The sequence below is a fragment of the Stegostoma tigrinum genome, chromosome 34 (assembly GCF_030684315.1).
Source record: "Stegostoma tigrinum isolate sSteTig4 chromosome 34, sSteTig4.hap1, whole genome shotgun sequence".
NCBI classification, from domain to species: Eukaryota; Metazoa; Chordata; class Chondrichthyes; order Orectolobiformes; family Stegostomatidae; genus Stegostoma; species Stegostoma tigrinum.
In genome coordinates this window covers 1,160,088-1,184,567 of record NC_081387.1, presented here as the reverse complement: position 1 = coordinate 1,184,567, position 24,480 = coordinate 1,160,088, and the positions used below count along the sequence as shown (strand labels likewise).

Sequence of the window (24,480 nt, the reverse complement as noted above, 5' to 3'; positions counted from 1 at the left end):
ATAACCGCCTCCAGTGTGCCCCAGTGAGAAACTTATCCTTGATCCCGAGGGAGTGCCTCTGAACGGAGAGGTTATCTATATGTGTCCAACTCTAACCTCACTGATAGTTCCCTGCAGTTACCAAACATTATTCGCATGACTGTCCATTTGAATATTCTGTCCCTGAGCCCAGACTGAGCTGCCGTAACCTGAACCTCTCACTACAGCCAGGGGATTTGATTACAGGATTAAAGATATCTTCGAGCAATTGTCAAGAGCCTTGTTGAGACCATCCCTAGAATAATGTGTACAGTTTTTCTCTTTGTACTTAAGGAAAGAGGTAGGTGCCATCGACAGAGTTGAATAAAGGTTTACCAGACTGATTCCTGGGAGGGACGAATTGCCTGCTGCAGACAGGTTAATTGGCCTGGGTCTGCATTCTGTGGAGCTCAGAATGAGAGGCAATCTCATTAAAACAAAGAAAGTTATTCAATGGATTGACAGGGAAAATGCAGGATGGATATTCTTCCAGAAGTGGGAGGGAAGTGGGTCTGGTAGAGACCGAGGAAACACAATATTAGCAGGCCATTTTGAAATGAGATGAGGAAGATTGACACTGAGCGGGTTATGAATCTTTGGAATTCTGTCTCGCAGAGGATGGTAGAGGCTCAGCCCTGAGTATGTTCAAGACAGAGATTGATGGATTTCTGCAGATTAAAGACACCCCGGGATACAGGGATAGTGCTAGAGAATAGCACCGTAAATCAGTAAATCAATCAGGATCATATTGAATGGTGGAACAGCTTTGATGGGCTGAATGGCTCCTTTTGTTAATGTTGTATCATAGACCATATGTGGGGAAAAAAGAGGCTACTCTGCCCATCATGTAAAACCATAAGGAATTGGAACAGGAGTAGACCATTCACCTCCTGACGCATGCTCAGACATTCAATAGGATTGTGACTAATCTGACATTACTCATGTCCTCTTACCTGACCTCAACCCTAACCCTAACCCCATCTCTCTCTCACATCTTTAAATGTACACACGGACTCTGTCCCCACAGCTCTCTGAGGCAAGCAGTTCCAAAGATTCTCAACACTCTTAGAACAGAAATTCCTCATCTCCGTCTTAAATTGGATCCCCTTTATCCCGAGACTTTTCCCTCTGGTGCATTTAACCTGTCAAGCCTGTTAAGAATCCTGTTTGTTTCAATGAGATCATCTCTCATTTTTGTAAACTTCAGTGAGTAGAGTCCCAACTTATTTAACCTTTGCTCATAAGACCGTTCTTCATCCTAGCGAACCTTGTGTGAACTGCCTCCATGACATAATACCTCTTGTTAAATAGGGGACCAAAACTGCACATACCACTTCAGATGTGGTTTGACCAGCACTTTGTTCATTTGTAACTAGAATTCCGTATTCATATATTCCAACCCCATTGAGATAAGGGCCAACATTCCATTAGCCTGCCCGATTTCCTGCTGCACCTGTCTGCTAGCTTTCAGTGTTTCATGTACAAGTCCCCACATGTCCCTTGGTGTTGTGGCTTTCTGAAGTTTTTCCTAATTTAAACAATACTGTTTTTTTTGTTCTCCCTTTGAAAAGGAACAACTTTCCGTTCTCCCACATTATATTCCATTTGCCAACTTGCTACCCACTTACTTAACATATCAATATCTGTAAGCTGTCTGACAATCTACCTTTCCAATTGTTTTTGTATCATCTGCAAATTTGGCTTCACTTCCTTCCTTCAAGTCATTGAAGGAGGAGGCGATGGCCTAGTGGTATAATCTCTGGACTGTTAATCCAGAGACCCAGATAACATTCTGGGGACACAGGTTCGAATCCCCCCACGGCAGATGGTGGAATTTGAATTCAATAAAATATCTGGAATTAAGAACCTAATGATGACTGTGAATCCATTGTTGATTGTCAGAAAAAACCCATCTGGTTCATGAATGTCCTTTCGGGAAGGAAGCTGCTATCCTTACCTGGTCTGGACTACATGTGATTCCAGACCCACAGTCACGTGGTTAACTCAAAACTGCCCTCTGGGCAATTAGAGATGGGCAATAAATACTGCCTAGCCAGTGATGCCCTCATCTCATTAATAAATTTTTTAAAAAACCAGCATGGTTCCAGCACTGATCCTTGTGGACCCCACTGGTCATGGGTCACCAACCTGAAAAAGATCTCCTTATCCCCACTCAATGTTTCCTGCCCGTGAGCTAATTCTCTCTCCCCACCAGTGTACTACCTCCAACACAGTGGCATCTTAAGACAGAGCCTTTGGTGAAGTACCCTGTCAAACAATATTCTAGAAGTTGAAGTACAACACATCTACTGTACCCATTTACTCTATTCACATCCTCTTTATCCACTCAGGTAGATACTGTCAGTTTTCCAGCCCTCTCATACTTCTCCAGATTTTTGGAGAATTACAAGCAATGCATCCACTGTCTCTGTAGCTACGTCTTTTGGGATCCCAGGATGTGAGCTATCAGGGCTGGGGGTCTTATCTGCCTTTGGCAATTTATTAGTTTGTCTAATACTGCTTCTGTAGGGATGGTGATAGTATTGTAATTCAAAATCCTGCCCCCGCAGAAGGTGCAAACGGCATTCCCAGCCTATCCAATCTTTGCTCACAGCAGCACCCTTCCAATCCTGGCAAATCTCCCCTGCACCCTGCTGGAGTTACATCCTTGCTGTAAATGAGGTGACCATATCTTCGAACCTGTGTTGCTGTAGTGTGATTATATCTTCAGGACCCAGTTTCTGTCCCCACCACGTGGTTCCAGTGAAAGGCATGGAGAATCACCAGACTCCCACAAGTGGGATTGTGACTGAATGCTGTGTTTTGTATTACACACAGAAACTGGTCCAGGAGGTGCAGGATTCCATCGCAGAGTCAAACCAACTGGCCGGAGAGACTGTTGCTGGGATCAGGACAGTCCGGAGTTTTGCCGCAGAGAACGAGGAGTCAGAACTCTTCGAGGAGAAGCTCCAGGCAACGCACCAACTGAAGAACAAACGGGACGTTGTCAGAGCGGTGTACCTCGTGTGTCATAGGGTAAGTGGCCTGGACAATTCCACCCCCCCCCCCCCGACCATCTCAGGGAAAATACGCCTCCTGCAACACGTACATAAACAGTGAGATTCTCCCCTGTGTGTCTCTCTCTCTCTCTCTCACTCGCACACACACACACACACACACACACACACTTTCTCTCACTCTAGCACCCTCTCTCTCTTCTCTCTCTGCATCCTCGGAAGGGATATTATTGTGTCTCAGTCTGCCCGTGTTCTCATTCCTTCCCCTTGGTGTGTTTTTACAGCACATACAACTTGCAATGCAGCTGGCCATGTTGTACGCTGGACAGCACCTGATCCGGAATGGACAGATGAGCAGTGGGAATCTTGTTGCTTTCATCTTGTACCAGGAAGACTTCGGCTCTTACGTCCGGGTAAGACTCTTAGTTCCCTGCTGGTCTCAGTGTGGTTTACTGGTTGCTGTGTTTGAGGGATGCAGATTTCTTTGCACAGTTTGTTTAGCTCTGGCTCCAATCATTTTGTCACGGCTGTAGTCTGCAGCTAGACCATCTGCTGCTTGCAAGCTTGACTTCAAAGCGAACTGGGAAAAAATAAAATTCACTGAACTTCCGTGATGGTATCTCAGCTCTTTTTATCCCATAAATTCAAACTCCCATTACACCTCAGGACATTCCCATCTGATCTCTGGATTCCTTTCCAATCCCTGTAAATTACCACCCACCCTCTACCTATTCCAACCCTGTACGTTTCAATCTGATTTCTCGATTCCTAACTGATTCCTGTGCATTACAATTGAGTTCCCCACATTCCTATCCAATTTGCTTACAGTGCCTTCCCATCCCTTTACATTTCCACTCCTTCCCTTTTGATTCAGTCTAATACCTGCACAATCCATTGCCTTCATGGAGCATTCTTATCTAGTCCTTGCACGTTCCCGTCTGTGTACCCATCCAAGGAAGTGGGAAGTATTCCATCACAGATAACAAAGTGTGGAGCTGGATGAAAACCCTTTTCTGATGAAGGGTCTAGGCCCGAAATGTCAGCTTTTGTGCTCCTAAGATGCTACTTGGCCTGCTGTGTTGATCCAGCTCCACACTTTGTTATCTCGGATTCTCCAGCATCTGCAGTTCCCATTATCTCTGATCACTATTCCATCACAGTCCTGGCTTGTGCCTTGGAGGTGGTGGACAGGCTTTGGGGAGTCAAGAAGTGAGTTATTCGCTATTGTCTTCCCAACCTCTGGTCTGCTTATTTTGTGAGTCTACTTGAGTTTCTGGTCAATGGTAAGGCCCAGGATGTTGATAGTGGAGGTACTGTGACCGTAACACCACCTGAATGGTAAGGGGCGATGTTTAGATTCTCCCTTTCTGGATGTCTTCATCAGCTACCACTTATTTGGAGTTCATTAAGCTTTGTAGAGAAATGTTTTGGGCAGCAGGCTGAAATCTCCTAAACATGTCACCTATATATCAGAAATATGCAAGTGCTGGAAGGTTAGTGGCCTTTCTGTCAAAGGAGAGCTTCTTGTGGAAATTAGTAACAACGTTAGCACAGGTCAAACCTGGAGGAAATTCCAGCAAATGTCATCCATCTACTATGCATGATGCGCATCTATTGACAACCTCACTGTAAACTAAACCTGTCTGAAACACAGCCACACCAGAAATTTACTTAATTTGAACTGATAATGCAATTAACCTTCTGCTTAATATGATAAATCTGTCTGAACACATTCTCCCTACTGGATGTAAGTTTGCTCGCTGAACTGGAAGGTTCTTTTTCAGACGTTTCATCACCATTCTAGGTAACATCACCAGTGAGCCTCCGGTGAAGCGCTGGTGTTATGTCCCACTTTCTATTTATATGTTTAGGTTTCCTTGGGTTGGCGATGTCATTTCCTGCTTTTTTTCTCAGAGGGAGGTAGATGGGCTCCAAATCAATGTGTTAGTTGATGGAGTTCCGGTTGGAATGCCATGCTTCTAGGAATTCTCATGCTATGTACATACAGATGAGGAAGGACAACACATCCATTTTAGGATAAACCACACAGAGACACACATGAGAATTCCTAGAAGCATGGCATTCCAACCGGAACTCCATCAACAAACACATTGATTTGGAGCCCATCTACCTCCCTCTGAGGAAAAAAAGCAGGAAATGACATCACCAATGCAGGAAATGACATCTCCAACCCAAGGAAACCTAAACATAAATAGAAAGTGGGACATAACACCAGCGCTTCACCGGAGGCTCACTGTTGATGTTACCTAGAATGGTGATGAAACGTCTGAAAACGAACCTTCCAGCTCAGCGAGCAAACTCACATCCAGAACCTCAACCTGAGCTACAAATCTTCTCAACTCGTTAGCATTCTCCCTACTTCCATAGTGCGGTCAGTACTTGGACCCTAGCTACTCGCTAGTATATATGTTTATGATTTTTGATGATGAAACTCAATGTAATATCTCCAGATTTGCAGAAGGCAAAAAGCTGAGTAGAAGGGAGCTGTGAGGAGGATGCAGAGATGCTTCAATGTGATTTGGATGAGTTGAGTGAGTGGGCAAATACATGGCAGATGAAGTATAATGTGGATAAGTTTGATGTTATCCACTTTGGAAACAAAAACAAGAAGACCTATTTATTATAAGATAACAAAGTGTGGAGCTGGATGAACACAGCAGGCCAAGCAGCATCTCAGGAGCACAAAAGCTGACGTTTCGGGCCTAGACCCTTCATCAGAGACCTATTTATTGTCTGAACAGTGATAGATTCAGAAAGGGGAAGATGCAATAAGACCTGGGTCTCCCTCTTGTACTCCAGTTGCTGAAAGGTTCATGCAGCTGCAGGTGCAGTAGGCGATGAAGAAAGTGAATAGTATGCTTTCATAGTGAGAGACTTCAAGTCCAGGAGCGGGATGTCTTGCTGCAATTTTACAGGATCTATGTGAGATTACATGTGGCATATTGTGTGCAGTTTTGGTCTTCTTATCTGAGGAAAGATGTTCTGGGTGTAGAGGGAATGTAACAAACATTTTCCAGACTGATTCCTGGGATGGCAGTACTGATGTATGAAGAGAGATTGGATCACTTAGGGCTGTAATCACCGGAGTTAAGGACAATGAGAGTGGAATCTTATAGAAACGTGTAACAATGTAATAGGAGCAGACAGGATAAAAGCAGCAAGTATGTTCCCATGGCCAGGGAGCCGAGAACCAGCGTTCACAATTTAAGGATATGGGGTATGCCATTTAGGACTGAGATGAGGAGGAATGTCTTCAGCCAGACAAGCGTCAGCCTGTGGAATTCTCTGCCATAGAAAATAGTTGAGGCTAAATCATTGAATGTTTTCAAAGATGGAGTTAGATATAGTTCTTGGGCTAAAGGGCTCAAATGGTACGGTGGGAAAGTGGCTACAAGAGACTGAGGCTGGATGGTCAGCCATGATCGTATTGAATGGGGGAGCAGGCTCGAAAGCCTGAATCTCTGACTGCGGCTCCTGTTTTCTACGCTTTTGAGCACTGCACCAGTTTTAAGTTGGTTTTCCACAAACACAGTGAAGGACTCCTTCAAGTTTGCACAGACCACACAAGATTTCCACTTTGGCAGCAATAGCATGTCTCCGTTCTCTCTTTTGACGCGACCAGCTTATTTACCAACATGGCACTCCAAGACACTGATGGAGAGTTAGACAATGTCACTATTTTATGGTGCAGTGATTGTAACAAGGTCAGTCAGGTGGAAACAATAGAATAAGTGGATCAGGGTAACAGCCCAAACAGGGAACCCCAGCTGATATATAAAAATAGAGCTACTGTCAGAGTTCCTGCTTTCTGAGAGAGCTGGATCAGTGTCAAGGACTTTCCGTGTGTAAGTAAAGGGTGACAGGATACCAGCCTCTGGAATTGTTTCTCATGGCAATCTAGATGTACCACTGCTTTTGGGTTAGGGTGTTTGAATCAATAAACATTAAATTGATGAAATTTACAACTCATTTTCACTCACTGCACCCAAATAGACAGCATTACCATGAGATCCCCTTGAGGCCTGGCTCTTGTTAACATCCTTGTTGGTTACAGCAGAAACAGCTCTCTAACTTCCAGCTTCAGCTTCATGTCTCCTTTTTAGCAATTGCTGTATGTCATGTGTTGTTGGTTCATGCGTTACTATGTTTGGTCTTTACTTGTGAGGAAGGATATGGACATGGCCAAAATAAAGCTGCTCTCTGTTTATTTAAACAGACCCTGGTTCACATGTACTCGGAGATGACCCACTCAGTGGGAGCAGCCGAGAAAGTGTTTGATTACCTGGATCGGAAATCCACAGTTCCTACAGATGGGAAGCTGGTAAAGGAGACTGTGAAAGGCCATGTGGAATTCCAAAATGTGTCCTTCTCTTATCCAACGAGACCCAACATTCAGGCCTTAAAGGTAAGGTTATAATCAATTCATCTTCAGTACCCTCTGAGATCAGCAATTAAAATGTTACAATGGATCCCAGAATGATCCTATATGAGGTACTGAAAATAATATTAAAAGTACATCTCTGACATCTGGATGAAATACTGAAGACAATGTTCAAGTGGACACGAGTGAGATCGGAATTACAGAATTGTTATGGGACAGAAGGAGGCCATTGGTCCCATCGTGCCTGCACTGATTCTGTTACTATAATGTATACTGGATGTGAGTTTGCTCGCTGAGCTGGAAGGTTGGTTTTCAGACGTTTCGTCACCTATTTTTTTTATTTGAAAAAATATGCTTTATTCATAGAATGTACAAAAAATAAAACATTTGTACACCTACCCTGTCCTGCAAGCCACTCCAGGTTACCCAGGGGGTACGTACACCAACTAAAGGCAAAAACAAAACAAAGAAGAAAAAAAACAAAGCAGAGAAAATACCCCGGCAGTCATCTCCCCGCACAGTCCCTGTTGGCCCCCTGACCAGTTGAGGAAGACGCCAACTGGGCCCAGTTACCAGATTACCCTTTTTTCTATTCTGGACGAGGGGTTTCATACGGTGGTCTTTCCCCACCGCGCCTTGGTAGCGGCTGCCCCAAGCTTTAGCGCGTCCCTCAGCACGTAGTCCTGGACCTTGGAGTGTGCCAGTCTGCAACACTTGGTCGGGGCAGTTCTTTCAGCTGGCAGACCAGCAAGTTGCGGGCAGACCAAAGAGCGTCTTTCACCGCATTGATGGTCCTCCAGGCGCAGTTGATGTTGGTCTCGGTGTGCATCCCGGGAAACAGCCCGTAGAGCATGGAGTCCCGTGTCACGGAGCTGCGCGGGACAAACCTCGACAACTACCACTGCATCCCCCTCCAGACCTCCTGTGCATAGACACACTCCAGGAGGTGATCGACAGTCTCGTCCCCCCCGCAGCCACCTCGAGGGGAGCGTGCAGTGGCGCAGAGATTCCGGGCATGTATAAAGGATCTCACTGGTAGAGCCCCTCTCACCGCCAGCCAAGCAATGTCCTTGTGCTTGTTTGAAAGTTCTGGCGATGAGGCGTTCTGCCAAACAACTTTGGCAGTCTGCGTGGGGAACCACACGATGGGATCCACCCTCTCCTTTTCCCGAATAGGCCAGGCCTGCGCCACGTACAAAAGTACTGAAAGCCCCTCGCACCTGACAACCAGGTTCTTACCCGCGATGGAGAGGGACTGGAGCGTCCACCTGCCCAGCTTCTGCTTCAGTTTGGTGATACGCTCCTCCCAAGTCTTAGTGCATGCCCCAGCTCCACCAAACCAAACACCCAGCACCTTCAGGTAGTCTGTCCTGACGGTGAAGGGGATGAAGGAGCGGTCGTCCCAGTTCCTGAAGAACATGGCCTCGCTCTTACCCCTATTGACTTTGGCACCCGAGGCCAGTTCAAACTGGCCGCAGATGTCCAACAGCCTACTCACTGACCGACGATTGGTGCAGAAGATGGCGACAACGTCCAGGTACAGGGAGGTCTTGACCTGAAGGCCTCAGCTGCCTGGGATAGTCACACCTTTCAGGCTCACGTCCTTCCGGATGGATGCGGCGCAGGGCTCCATATAGCTCACGAACAAGGCAGGAGAGAGCGGGCAGCCCTGCCTGACTCCAGATCTGACGGGAAAACTGTCTGATTCCCACTCGTTCATCGAGACTGCGCTAACGATGTTGGTGTAGAGCAGCCAGATCAAATTGTGGGTGCCCTCCCCGTACCCCAATTTGGAGAGGATGTCCCTCACGGAAGCATGAGAGACCCTGTCGACGGCCTTCTCCTGGTCCAGGCTGACGAGGCAGGTGTCCACCCTCCTGTCCTGCACATAGGCAATCGTATCCCTGATGAGCACGAGGCTTTCGGTGATCTTTCTGCCCGGCACAGCACAGGTTTGGTCAGGGTGAATCACCGACTCCAGGACAGACCTGACCCGGTTGGCTATGACCTTGGCCAGGATGTTGTAGTCCACGTTCAATAGTGAAATGGGACGCCCATTCTTAATTTCTTCCCTCTCCCCCTTCCTCTTGTAAATGAGGGTGATGATGCCCTTCCTCGTGGACTTGCACATTTTCCCTGTCCGAAGCGCACTATCGTACACCTCCAGCAGGTCATGGCCGATCAGATCCCACAGAGTGGAATACAGCTCGACAGGTAAGCCGTCGCTCCGGGGAGTCTTATTCCTCTCAAAAGGACTTGAGGGCTCTGGTCAGCTCGTACAGGGATATCGACCGGTCCAGCCACTCCCTCGTGCCGTCGTTCAAGACCTCCGTGATAGACGACAGGAACGACTCGGAGGCCGTGCTGTCCCTGGGCTTCATGTCGTACAGTCCGGCATAGAAGGATCTGCTGATCCTCAAAATGTCAGGCCGACACGACGTCACCGAGCCATGGTCCTCCTTCAGCCGGCTAAGCACAGAGCTCTCTTTGTGCACCTTCTGAAAGAAGAAACGCGAGCACATCTCGTCCCGCTCCACAGAGCGGACTCTGAACCAGAAGATTATCCTGGAGGTCTCCGCGGCGAAGAGCGAGGCTTGCTGGCCCCTCACCTCGCGGAGGTCCTCCGTGACATCGACCCACATTGACTGCAGAAGGAGAGGGTTCTGCACCCTTTTCTGGAGTCGCGACAGCTTTCCCCGCCCTCTCTCTTGCCTTCTGAACACCCTTGAGGACAAAGAACCTCTTGACTTTCTCCTTCACCGTCTCCCACCAGTCGCCCGGAGACTCAAAGAGGGGTTTCACTGTTCTCCAACCGGCGTACTCCCTCTTAATGTCCTCGACGTTCTCTGGGGTCAGAGTCATGTTGAGCTTCCACGTCCCCTTGCCGGCCTGCTGGTCGTCCTGTAAGTGACAGTTGGCCAGCAGGAGGCAGTGGTCAGAGAAGAACACCGGCTCGACGCCGGTGGACCTGACCGAGAACGCCTGTGTCACAAACAGGAAGTCTATCCTTGAGTGGATAGACCCGTCTGGCCGCGACCAGGTGTATCTCCACTGCGCTCCGTCTGCAGGGGTGCTGAAGACGTCGAGCAGCTCGGCGTCCTTCACCGTGCCCATCAGGAATCTGGACGTGACATCCAGTGACTCCTCCCACCCGCTGTCCCCACGCCAGATCTTCCATCTGCATCGATGATGCAGTTGAAGTCTCCGCCTAGGATGACCGGCCTGGACGTAGCCAGCAGGGGTGGAAGCCGCTGCAGGACGGCCAACCGCTCACTCTGTACCGCTGGGGCGTACACATTGATCAGCCTCAGGGGAGCGTTCCTGTAGGTGACGTCAGGCACTAGGCGGTGCTGCCTTCCGGGTGGCACCCCCCCATCGGGGGTACGGAGGCAGGAGAGTCCGGCTCTGGGTCAGGCTGGGGACATGCTGTTTCCTGCTTCCCGCCTGGAAGTTCCAGGGGGCTTCCAGGGCCCCAGCGGCACGTGGCTGGGTGTTGGACGGAGCCTCAGGACGCCTCCCGTCACCTGGAATCGGGGTGCTACTTTCCTTCTCCCTTGAGATCTTTCGCTTCTGCTTTGGGCAGGCCTCCTCTGAATCTCCCTCAGAGGAGCTCTTATAGCCCCCCTGTAGCTGCCTCTTCCCGCCTGATGGTTGTGCCGGGGCCCACCGGCGCGCCTTCCTCCTCGCTTTCTGGACCGTCGTCCACTCCCCTGGGTCGCCTGTCTCCGCCTCCATCGACTCCGGGTTGTTTGTGGGGAGCGGAGCCTGGAGGGGCACTTTGCTGTCCTCGGGTCCGTCCTGCGGGGCTGGGCCCTCCTGCACGACCTGGCCCTCCTGCTCACTAGGGGAGCCCTTGCAGGGGCCTGGTGCCTTCCTCTCCTCCGGGGGGGCTTTCCCCGTATTGCCCCAGCCAGCGACCTGGGCGTAGGTGGTCCCCCGCTGCGGGCATGCCCTATAGAGGTGGCCCGCTTCCCTGCAAATGTTGCAGCTTCTCTCTCGTGGGCAATCCTTTGCAAGGTGTGCCTCCTCCCTGCAGTTCCTGCAGATGGTGACTTTGCAGTCGGCCGCCACGTGACCTGACCTACCACAGGCATGGCAGCCTTTGGGTTGCCCTGCGTAGGCCAGGTAGCCCTTGCTCCCGCTGATCGCGAAGCTAGACGGTGGGTCTACAATGTTCCCGTCAGCGCTCGTCCTCAGCGTCACCCTGACCTGCCTCTTACTGGTCCAGATCCCGAAGGGGTCCATGATGTCAGTTAGGTCCCCTTCCACCTTCAGCTACGTTCCGAGGAATGTCAGGACATCAACTGCTGGCACATGCGGGTTGTCCATGTGTACAGTCACCATACGGCTCCTCTGCACTGGCATCACAAACAGTGGGACAACGGTCAGTACAGAGAGGGGGCCTTCACCTCCTTTCTCCTTGAAAACCTCCGGGAAGCGCTCGCAGAGCTTGGCACTCCTGAAGATTATATTGTAAAAACCTCCTCCGGGGAAATCCTCCAGGCAGTAAATGTCCACGGCAGTGAACCCACAACAGTCCAACAGGACCGTCTTCCTGAAGAAGGTGCGGTCCACAGGTGCACCTTCATCCACCTTCACGGAAACGCGGATGGTGTTCCGGACCCCCTGACCCGGGCACGAGCACTCGCCACAGCCGTCGTTGCAGGTTGGCTGCTCCTCTGAACCAGCGTTAGGCCGAAGCCAGCATTAAGATCCACCTGTTGCAAGGATGCACAGCCAACCCGACGTCTTCCTTCCACCTCCAACACAGCGCTCTCCTCCTCTCGGTCCACAGAAGAGAGGGTCTTTATTTTGTTCTGGATGTAAGCTGGTTCACTGAGATGGAAGGTTCGTTCCCAGATAATCAGTCACCATTCTAGGTAACATCATCAGTGAGCCTCCAGAGAAGCGCTGGTGTTATGTCCCGCTTTCTATTTATCTGTTTAGGTTTCCTTGGGTTGGAGATGTCATTTCCTGCTTTGGTGATGTCATTTCCTGTTCTTTTTCTTAGAGGATGGTAGATTGGCTCCAAATCAATGTGTTTGTTGATGGAATTCCGGTTGGAATGCCATGCTTCTAGGAATTCTCGTGCGTGTCTCTGCTTGGCTTGTCCTAAAATGGATGTGTTGTCCCAATCAAAGTGGTGTCCTTCCTCATCTGTATGTAAGGATACTGGTGATAGTGGATCATGTCTTTTTGTGGCTAGATGATGTTCATGAATCCTGCTGGCTAGCTTTCTGCCTGTTTGCCCAATGTAGTGTTTGTCACAGTTCTTACACAGTTCTTCTCAAAATTTGCTATAATGTGTACTGTTGCAGTAGATCTCAGTGATACCACAGGTCAAGTGCAGAACATATCACCGCAATAGATTACAGTGAGATCTCAGATTAGGTATTGAAGGTTATGTTTCAGTGGATTTCGATGAAATCTAAGATTAGCAAGTGAATGCATTAAGACCATAAGATACAGGAGCTAAAGTAGGCCATCTGGCTTATTGGGTTTGCTCTGCTCTGCTGATCTGAAAATCCTCAAGTCCAGTTTCTTCTCCATAATCCTGGATTTCCTTGCTGATTAAAAATCTGCCTATCTCAGTCTTCAGTAATCATGTCCAGTGAACCCACACCCAGACACTTCAACCTCTCCTCGTAAAACAGCGTCTCCATAGCTGGGATCTGCCGAATGAACCTGCTGTGGACTGCCTGCAATATCTTACCTTCGTTAGGGGGAACAAAACTGTTGCCAGTTTTCCAGCTTGCGTCTGCCCCGTGCCTCGTATAGTTTTAGGTAAACCTCCCTATTTTTATTCACCATTCCCTTTGTTCCATTTGTCTTCCTACGACCCATTGAGCTTGGATACTTGCTTTTTATCATTTATGGACAATGACATCCAAATACCTCTGCTCTGGAGCTTACTACAGTTTTGCACCATACAAATAATATTCATCTCCTCTATTCTTGCCAAAGTGTATCACCTCACATTTCTCCACATTGTGGCTTTCTCCAGTTATTTTTACCGCTCACACGGTGAGGGAGAGGGGGAGAGAGAGAGAGAGACTGATAGACAGACAGACATACTACGCTCCTTCAGAAATGGGAGACCTATCTCCCCCTTTATTGTAAACACACAAGCTCCTCTCCTGCCCAGGAGCCAATCAGATAGTTGTCGTAAGGCTGGTGACACCTGACATTGATTGGTGCATTTGTGACCAGTTTTCAATCAAAAACTGTCTAATCTGTCATGGGCCTCACCTCTCTCTTGCTGGCTCTGATGTTAAGTAATATATCTCCACATGTAACCCTCTTAAATTACTTCCAGTGCTCTAACCCCAACAACCCTTTGTGGTAGGGAAGTCCAGACATTCTGGGAGAAGAATTTCCGTCATGTATCAGTTTTCAATGAGTGGGCTGTTATATTGTAAATACGTCCCCTAATTTGAGACTCTCACTGGAGCAGAAACTTCTTCTCGACATCACCCCTATCAAACCCTCTCAGAATCAGCCTGTCAATAAAATCACCCAGTATTCTTCTGAACTCGAATGAATAAAGACCTAATCTGTTTAGCCATTCCTCAAGAATCACCATGTGAATTTATTTTGAACTTTCTTAAATACAGGGATCAAAACTGTACCCAGTACTCCAGGTATGGCTTCGCAGGACCCTGTGTAGTTGTAAAAAGACTTCTCTGTTTTTAATCTCCCCAGTAACCAAGCCCTAAACACCTCCTTCATTACTTGCTACACCTGCATGCTAATTCGTGTTTCACAAGAACACCCATGTGCACTTTTTGGAGTCTCTCTCTCTCCATTTAAATAATCACCTGCCCTTTGAGTCTTCCACCAAAGTGCATGACCTCACACTTTCCTCCACTAAATCCCATCTATCCAGTTTCATCACAACGTGCGTTCACATCTATTTCACATTATCAGCAAATTCAGATGAACCGTCTCCCTTTCTTTATTCACTCACCCTCTTAATTGGTCAGAACAATGTTCATTAAAAAAGTTCCCTATAGAATGCCTCTCTCCCACATCCAAACACACTCATATAATTGAAAAAGAGTCAATTTAACTCTGCATTCTTGAATTAAAGAGTGAGTTCATCAGTCAGTGAAACCCAAGAAAATATAACACAGGCACACAAAGTGAGTCCAAAATAAAAGTGAAATTATGTATGGATCAGTCTCTGAGTTGTTAGTGAAGAGTAGATAGCGAATATGTCAGCCTCTGCGTTGGATGATACAATAAGGCCAACATTGTTAGTTGAGCAGTCAATTTTGAGGTTTTTCTCTTTGCAGTTTAACTGAAAAATTTTTGTCGTGGTTCCTTTCAGCATTCAGAGTGAGGACATGCCTTTTATTTTACATGAAGCGCAGGTGTGTCAAATAGCTGTCCTTCAGCTGTGACCTTCACAGCATACTAGCCCACATGAGCACATTGATGCACTAACAAACACAGATTAGTGGCTGCATTCGATGTATATTTGTATGTTCAGGAATATACAAATAGGGAAGGGCAAACCACAAGCATGTGAGCAGAAGGTGGCCATCTCCTGAGGTGTGGCAGGGGTGTCGGGGTGGAGAGCTAGCCACTTACTGACTCTTCTTCTTAAGTTACTCTGTTGGGCATATCTCTGATTACAACAGGGGTAATAATCTCTGGGTTCACACAGGTATCTGTCAGGTAGGCAGTGAATTTACATCCACAGCCACATTTTGCCTGTATGTCCTCGTGTTGAAAAGGGACTTGTTGGATTTATGAGTTCAATATAACCATTCATAATCTAGTTTCTGACACAGTGGTACAAGCGAACCTGTCTTAACCATTCTTTCCCAGTGATAAACCAGCAATTTCTGTGTCCTGTTTTGTGCTGTGCTGACCTGCTCCTTGTGTGTGTCCTATTTCTTTCCAGAACGTATCCTTTGAGCTGAAGCGTGGTGAGATCACGGCCCTGGTGGGACCCTCTGGTGGGGGGAAGACAACGTGTGTGAATCTGCTCGAGAGATTTTATAAACCTCAGTCTGGACAGATCCTGCTGGATGGCAGACCCATCGAGGAATACGAACACAAATATTACCACAACAAGGTGAGGAACAGCATGGGATATACCCCCCAGCGCTCAGGACAGACAGAAAGAGTAGGTTATATACCCCCAGGGTCAGAGAGAAAGTTATAAACAGAATAAGGAGCTGCCATATCACTAAAAGTCAAGGCACGTAATAATCTGATAACATTCCATGTGCTGGCACTTATTCCTTTGCCCTGTACTTTCAGACGGTGCTTTACCTCGATCTTAGTTTCTGGCTTTCTGCCCATTTGAAGGTGGCCTTTCAGCCTGTTCACTATGAAGAAGGTTACATCTGATCTATGTCTCTCTAAATCTACCCACTTTGGTTCTATTGCCCCGATACCACTGACAAAGAAAGCTCCAATCTCAGTCTATATGTTCGACCTAACTCCCATCCTCAGCAGCCTTTAGGGGCATGGAAGAGGCTCTACATTTGGATTGAAACAGGCCCATTGCTATCACCCTCTGACAGATCAGAGTGGACAATGTAATTTACCTCAACCTCCTTGAGCAAGACCATTGCTGACTGTGGACCGTCCCTCCCACCTCCCTCTGACAGGTTTTCTCTCCTATGAGGAGAGGAACCTTTTGATTTTCATCACTCCAGCCTAAAACCTGTCGACCCACCCTCCTGAGCTGCTTCTCAGTGAATCTTTGGCTTATTCTCCTTGATAGAGTCATTCAGACAAAGTATGAATCATCTGTTTGCTCTGCTGGGTGTGTGTGGACCCAGTGCCTCTTTCTGAAGGAAATCAGGTGAGTTAGCCTGGGAGTCCTGACCAGTATTTACCCTCCAATTTTTACCCCTACAAAATAAGGCTAGCATTTATTGTTTTAGAACTCTACAGCATAGGCAAAAGCCCTTTGATCCATCAAGTCTAACCTGGTCGAAAACAGCTGCCTAACTATTTTAATCCTACTTGTTCATAGCCTTTATGCCTTGGTATCACCAGTGCCCATCTTAATACCTGTTAAATGTTCTGAGGGTTTCTGCCTCTACCACCCTTACAGGCAGTGAGTTCCAGGTTCCCCCGAGGTAAAAAAGCTTCTTTGTGTGCCCTCTAAACCTTCTGCCCTGTGCCTTAAATCTGTGTTCCTGGTCATTAATCCCTCGCCAAGGGAAAGTTTCTTCCTGTCTGTGCTCCTCATCATTTTATAAATCTCTGTCATGCCCCTTCTGCTGTAAGGAAAACAACCCCAGTCTGTTCAATCTCTCTTTGATAACTGAAACTCTTCAGTCCAAGCTGCATTCAGGTAAGTCTCCTCTGCACCCTCTCCTGTGCTATCACATCTCACCTAGAATGTGAATTCCAGAACTGCACACATCACTCTCGCTGTGACCGCATCAATATTTTCCACAGTTCCAGCATCACCTCCCTGCTCTTTAAATTCTGTGCCCCAGATAATAAAGGCAAATATACCGCTTTACCAACAGCGTCAGTGGGGGACATGCGTACCAATGCTCTACTATCCATCTCAAATTACACATAATTTTGGTGTGTTCCACACTCAAAATATCCTTCTCTCGATCTCTGATGCCTTGAACTGTGTTGAATGATGTTTGTCCGTTGCCCACACTCACTGTCTCACTCCCAGTTCATTTGTGAGCACTGAGTGCAGGTTTTACTGTTCTCCTGGTCCTCTCACATCGACAGTATTCTGGAACAACACTGGAGTCTGTCTGTCTGCTGGTGATTCTGAACAAAATTCTTGTATTTTTGCTCCTCAGTTGGGCGTTGTGGGACAGGAGCCTGTGCTGTTTGCGCTCTCTGTCAGGGAGAATATCTGTTACGGTCTCCAGAACTGTCCAATGTCATCGGTCACTGCAGCAACTCAAAAAGCTAATGCCCACAAATTCATCGAGGGGCTGGAGCATGGCTACAATACAGGTACTGCCAGAAACAACCATCTATACCCACTGAGACTGGGCGTGTGTGCAGGATGATTAGGAGGGACAGTGAGGGACTCCATTAGTGTGCTTGACTGTCATTAACTGTGATATTGAGGGACTCCATTCTTGAGAGTGAAGATGGGTAACACTAATTGACAGTGATGGTGAGTGATGCTGGGCTGTTTACGGATTTGGGGAATACTCCCATTGATCTCTGTCAAGAGTGACACCAGTCGTGAGCTCACCTCCCATCTCAGAGAGGAGCCACTTGAGGAGCTCCTCAGGTGACTGAGCTCTCCCCACTGTGTGGAAAAAGGGAAAGGGAGAATATATTTCTTGCATCAATACTACGTGACCGTTACTGAAATATTCCACCCTCCCATTCAGATGTCGGAGAGGCAGGAGGACAGCTCTCTGCTGGAGAGAAACAGAGAATAGCCATTGCTCGAGCACTCATCCGACAACCTCAAATCCTCATCCTCGATGAAGCAACAAGCTCACTTGACATGGAAAGTGAGCACACGGTGAGCAGTTTCTGGCTCCATAGAAAATCTTATTATTGGTGACATAGAGCTTTATTACACCCTGTTAGTGTAGGATTTATTGCTGATGGAACAGATTTATCTCAATGACAGAGTTATTATGTTGCGGAACGAGTCCATTCAGCCCATTTTGCCTGCAGTAACTCTCAAAATTTGAACTTTGTACTGATCTCCAGCTTTTCTCTGTAAGTCATATTTATTTATATAATCATACAGTGTCCTTTTGAATGCCTCAATTGAACCTACCTGCACCGAATTTCTGTACTGCATATGCCGTTATCTAACTATTTGCTGCATGGAAAAGTTCTATCACATTGCATTCACTTCATTTGCAAAACACTTTAAAACGTCTCAATCCATTTATGAGCTTTTACTTACTTCTCTATTCTGTTCAGACACCTCACAATTTTGAAAACTTCTATCTCCTCTCCTCTTAGCCTTCTCCTCCCCTAGTAGCTCAGTCGTATCTTCCCCAGTCTCTCTTAAAAGCTGAAGTATTTAATCTCTGGGCCAATTCTTTTAAATTGCTTCTGCACTCTCTCCAGTACATGAACATATTTCCCATAATGTGGCGCCCACAACTGTCCACAATACTTCAGCTGAGGTTGAAACGTGTATGTTATAAGTTCAACATAACCTCTCTGCCTCTATAAATGAAGCCGGGAATATTGTAGCTTTGGTAACACTTCTCTCCACCAGTCCTGCAACCTTTCATAACATGTGTACATATACAAGCAGGAACTTCCGCTCCTGTACAAACTTTAGAATCATACCCTTTATTTTATACTATCTCTCCATTTTCTGTGTACTTAAGTCCATCAACTCTCATTTTTCTGTATTGAACCTCATCTGCCACCTCTCTGCCAAATCCTCCAATTGTAAATTACCTTTTGGATTACCACACTCATCCTTCACAATTTATAATTGTTCCAAGTTTTGCTTCATGTGCAAATATGGAAATTGTTCCCAGCACACCAAGATCCACATTATTCATAAATATCGGGAAAAGCAAGGGTCCACCACTGACCCCCTAGAGAACTACACTACACTCCTTCCAGTAGCGCAAGAAAATACCCATTAACCATTATCCTGTTACCCTATCCTAAACGACTCAAACTTGTATCCATGTTGCTACTGTTCCTTTTATGGCCGGACAGAAAAGCTCACTCAAACATCTGTTATATGGCATTCTTTGTCTCAAACACCTTCTGGAAATCCAGATAACTCACATCAACAGCATTACCCTCATCAAGCCTTTGTTAACTCGTCAGAGTTGTGAGGTATATTTTCCACTTAACAAGTCTATTTTTCCTCTTCAAGTCAATAGTGTTTTTTGATGTGACTGTTAAAACTCTCTGAAATAGTTTTCTTTGCAGCTTTCTTGCAAATGATTATATAGAGATTGGGCTGCAATTTCTCAGTCTCTCTCTACAACCTTTTTAAACAGGGATGTAAATCATGCAATTCTCCAGTCCTCTAACACCCAAATTATCAGATCAATCATGATCTAATTGAATGGCAGACCAGACTCAATGGGCTGAATGGCCTGAAATTTGGACTTGTGACCTAGGCTGCAGCTGTGTTGTAGGTAAAGACAGATGCAAAGTATTCCTTTAACATCTGATTTGCCTCTTGCTTTTACTTGTAGATCCCCTTTTTGATGTTTAATCAGCCCCTTTCCTACTATTGATATTCTTATCGAAGACTGTAGCATTTTCCTTTTATGTTAGCTGCCAGTCTTTTCTTATAATTTCTTTGTTCATCTTATTTGATTTCTCACCTCCCCCCAAACCTTTAATATTCCTCCTCGCCCTCAATTGCACTTTTATCTTTTGTGTCTAGATGTTCATCTTGTTGCCATCCATGGAGCTCTCATTTGATGGTCCCACTTTTCTTTTTTGACAGAATATATGTTGACTGTACGAAACCATCCCCTCACCATTGTTCAGCTGTTGTTTTCCCCACCAACCTTTTGTTCCATTTTATCAGTCCAGCTGTGTTCTTGTACCTTTAAATTCCTCTCTCTACCTGAATAATCTGTTGAATTGACCAATGACGTTTTCACAGACATCTTAAACTTTTTGATACAATGATCACTGTTCCCTAAATTCCCCATTATTACTTGGGCCAACCTCATTTGCAGAAGCCCAGCCTTGCAATGCCTGCTTCCTTGTTGGACTGGACACACTCTGGGAACAATTGCCCCTCTCTGTCCCTTAGACCACACTATCCCATTCTATATGCAGATAATTAAAGTCCTCCATGATAAATATTCTACAATGTTTACTCCCCTTTAATTTCCCTGGAGATTTATTCCTTTACACTCCCCACTTGCTGCTGCATATAGCCTACACTAAGCAATGTAACAAAACATTTTGTATTCCTTAGGGCAAATTGATTCTGACCTTTAACTCTCTGAAGTACTCTGTTTGCTCAAAACTGCAATGCTCTTCTTAACTAAAAAACAGCAACCTCTCTCTCTTTTGCCTTTTGTATTTTCCTGAATACCTTATACTGAGGAATATTTAACAGCAGTCTTGCTCTTCTATGAGTCAGATCTCCAACACCATCAACACATCATAATTCTACTTTGCAATCTGCATCTGTATCTCCTTAACCTGATTCCCTATACTCTGTGTATTCACCAACATGTAGTGTAACCCTGAATCAGACTTTGCCCCTTACACTGACTTCACCAAATAACTTCTTATTCTCTAATTTAGTGCTACATAGCATTTTAGGTACCGTGGTCTTCTCCTCTACTGTTCTCTCTCTTGGTTCCTACACTCGTGTCAAGTCAGTTTAGAGGCCTTACAGTAACACTAACAAAGCACCCACAAGAAACTCAGTCCCAGGTGGAACCAGTCCACCTTGGAGAGGGGCCGTCTTCCCCAGAGGCAGTGCCAGTGTCCCAGGAACCTACAGCCCTCTCTCCCGCACTACTTTCCAACCACACGTTCATCTATTGTGACACTTCCTGCACACGGACTTGTCTGTGTCATAAGAAATGACCCTGACTGCCCACATGTCAAATGATGAGCATTCCATTTGGCTGAGCTGGCCTACTGTGCAGTAACCTGAAACTTTTAAATCAATTTCTTCACTTGAACTTTAGTTCCTTTTACTAACTTTAACTTACTTTAGCCTTAGTCTTCCACTTTTAACAATAAACTGTCATACTCTAAATCATCTCTCTCCTGTGGTTAAACTCTCACTTTCATTTTCACTCGGCTAGTTTACACATTTACGTTTTCCAAATTATTGGCATTGAAACAGAGTCCCCAACAGCAACTCTTCAGCAACCCATAAACTTGCAACTTTCATGCAATTGATTTGATTTTCCAACTGAGCCAAGCAGCTCAGGGTAAATGCTTCCAGGCAGGTCGACCTCCTCTTGCCAAGAAGGGAAGGGTGTAGATTGATCAGATTTCTTACTGATGGAGTGGTAGTTTTCTGCATTCTGATGGAGACAGTGACCAGTGCATGACCACGACCCTACAATTTACACTTGCAACATTCCCAGCTCCCCCAGCCCAAAGAGGTGCTTCCAGGTCACTGATGGTATTAGGCCACACTGACTCTGAGCATATGTAATACTCTCGCTCTCTCTCTCTCTCTGTCCCCCCCGCCGCACCCCCAGATCCAGCAGGCGTTATCGAAGGACACGGGACAAACCATCCTGGTTATTGCCCACCGATTGAAGACCGTGGAAAAGGCTGACAAGATCCTTGTGATTGAGAGAGGAATGGTGATGGAGGAGGGAAAGCATGAGGAATTAATGGAGAGAAAAGGCTGCTATTTCCGCCTGCTGCGGAGACTGTCTCACAACGGGGATCAGGGCACAGCTGAGTTTTAACCAGACTCTGAAACAGAGGGCGTGGAGCTGTGATTAAAACTACCCGTCCCTGAACCACACACTGTCTTCATTTTACTGTCTGATCCAGTAGCAGTTTTGTATTTTGCTTTTGTACATATTGAACTGAGCTTTTGGTGTAGTCATTGTATCACACAGCAGTGTGAGGTTTGTAATTGGGTTCAAGTGCATTCAATTAAAGCACAAGAATGATGGAAATATGAAACAAAATAGAAAGAAGCGGGAGAAACTCAGCTGGTCTATGCAGGGAGAAAGAGAATTAATATTTGGAGTCTAGTGACCCTCCTTCAGAAGAGATAGTAGCTAGGAAAAGATGGCATAGATTGCTGATAACACGGGTTGGAGGGGGAAATGGGGAGAAGTTAGTGGATCGATGGAGAGTGAGCCCAGAGGGGAAAAGCTTTGGCAGAAAAGCTAGAGAGGTGATAAGGGGGGGACTATGAGAGGGTGAAAATGGGTTATCTGTATTGCACCAGTTTAGGTCTTTATTATATATTGAGAAAAGGGTAGACTGGCATTGGAGTAAGTTCAAAAGATATTCAGTCTGATTCCTGGCTGAAGGGACTGATGCAACAAGAAAGCAGGAGCAGACTAGAAGAATAACAGGTGTTCTTATTGAAACAGTGATTCTGAGGAGGTTTGACAGGGCAGTTGATGAGAAACTGTTTTCACCCATGGGAGAATTTTGAACGAGGGAACATCATCACAGAATAAGGGACAGCTCATTTGAAACTGGGATGCAAATGAATTTCTTCTCTCAGACAATAGTGAATGTCTGTAATTATCTACCCTAAGAGGATAATGGAGGCTCGCTCACTGGAAGTATTGAAAGAGGAAATAGATTTCCCAAATATTGGCGCAAGCCTGAGAGAGGCCAAATGATCCCTTCTAGTTCCTATTTCTTACAATTTTAGGGTGTTTAAGTTGCTGGTGATTAAACAAAATTTAAAACCCATGCCGTATGCAAAGCTTATGTATAGTAGCGAGTTTTGAGAAGATGTGTGACTCAGGTTGAGGTTCTGGATGTGACTTTGCTCGCTGAGCTGGAAGGTTTGTTTTCAGACGTTTCGTCACCTTTTTTTAATTTGATAAAACATACTTTATTCATAGGATGTACAAAAAATAAAACATATTTATACACCGACCCAGTCATGCAAGCCGCTCCGGGTTACCCAGGGGGTACGTACACCAAATAAAGGAAAAAAACAAAACAAAGAAGAAAAAAAAATCAAAGCAAAGAATATACGCCGGCAGTCGTCACCCCGCACAGTCCCCGTTGGCCCCCTGACCAGTTGGGGAAGGCGCCAGCTGGGCCCAGTTACCAGATAGGGCCCTTTTTTCTATTCTGGACGAGGGGTTTCATACAGTGGTCTTTCCCCACCGCACCTTGGCGGCGGCTGCCCCAAGCTTTAGCGCGTCCCTCAGCACGTAGTCCTGGACCTTGGACTGCGCCAGTCTGCAACACTCGGTCGGGGTCAGTTCTTTCAGCTGGCAGACCAGCAAGTTGCGGGCAGACCAAAGAGCGTCTTCCACCGCATTGATGGTCCTCCAGGCGCAGTTGATGTTGGTCTCTGTGTGTGTCCCCGGAAACAGCCCGTAGAGCACGGAATCCCGCGTCACGGAGCTGCTTGGGACGAACCTCGACAAATACCACTGCATCTCCCTCCAGACCTCCTGCGCATAGGCACACTCCAGAAGGAGGTGATCGACAGTCTCGTCCCCCCCGCAGCCACCTCGAGGGCAGCGTGCGGTGGCGCAGAGATTCCGTGCATGCATAAAGGATCTCACTGGCAGAGCCCCTCTCACCGCCAGCCAAGCAATGTCCTTGTGCTTGTTTGAAATTTCTGGAGATGAGGCATTCTGCCAAATGACTTTGGCAGTCTGTGTGGGGAACCACACGACGGGATCCACACTCTCCTTTTCCCTAAGGGTCTCGAGGATACTACGTGCTGACCACTGCCTGACTGCCTTGTGGTCAAAGGTGTTTCCCTTCAAAAATTTCTCCATGAAGAACAGGTGGTACGGGACGGTCCAATTACTCGAAGCGTTCCGCGGCAACGAGGCCAGGCCCATCCTTCGCAACACCGGGGACAGGTAGAACCTCAGTAAGTAGTGACACTTGGTGTTTGCGTACTGAGGATCTACGCACAGCTTGATGCAGCCGCACACAAAGGTAGCCGTCAGGGCGAGGATGGCGTTCGGTATGCCCTTTCCCCCATTTTCCAGGTCTTTGTACATGGTATCCCTGCAGACCCGGTCCATCCTCGACCCCCAAATGAAGTGGAAGATGGCCCGGGTGACTGCAGCGGCGCAGGTCCAGGGAATAGGCCAGGCCTGCGCCACGTACAACAGTACCGAAAGCCCCTCACACCTGACAACCAGGTTCTTACCCGCGATGGAGAGGGACCGGAGCGTCCACCTGCCCAGCTTCTGCTTCAATTTGGTGATACGCTCCTCCCAAGGCTTAGTGCACGCCCCAGCTCCACCGAACTCAACACCCAGCACCTTCAGGGAATCTGTTCTGACGGTGAAGGGGATGAAGGAGCGGTCGTCCCAGTTCCTGAAGAACATGACCTTGCTCTTACCCCTATTGACTTTGGCACCCAAGGCCAGTTCAAACTGGCCGCAGATGTCCAACAGCCTACTCACCGACCGACGATCGGTGCAGAAG

At 46.9% G+C, this 24,480-nt stretch overlaps 2 protein-coding genes across 2 annotated transcripts in view; both read left to right on the top strand.

The window, feature by feature from the left end:
- LOC125467692 (antigen peptide transporter 2-like) overlaps positions 1 to 22,953 on the top strand; it is a 30,264-nt gene extending 7,311 nt beyond the window's left edge. The window contains exons 5-11 of the mRNA XM_059639744.1: positions 2,857 to 3,054; positions 3,320 to 3,448; positions 7,273 to 7,461; positions 15,347 to 15,520; positions 17,232 to 17,391; positions 17,781 to 17,917; positions 21,576 to 22,953. Coding sequence (XP_059495727.1) covers positions 2,857 to 3,054; positions 3,320 to 3,448; positions 7,273 to 7,461; positions 15,347 to 15,520; positions 17,232 to 17,391; positions 17,781 to 17,917; positions 21,576 to 21,791 — 1,203 coding nt within the window. The 3' untranslated portion in view covers positions 21,792 to 22,953. The remainder of the gene's footprint in view (positions 1 to 2,856; positions 3,055 to 3,319; positions 3,449 to 7,272; positions 7,462 to 15,346; positions 15,521 to 17,231; positions 17,392 to 17,780; positions 17,918 to 21,575) is intronic.
- The window catches only part of LOC125467693 (antigen peptide transporter 1), a 218,801-nt gene that overhangs the window by 176,292 nt on the left and 18,029 nt on the right, over positions 1 to 24,480 (top strand). The window lies entirely within an intron of this gene.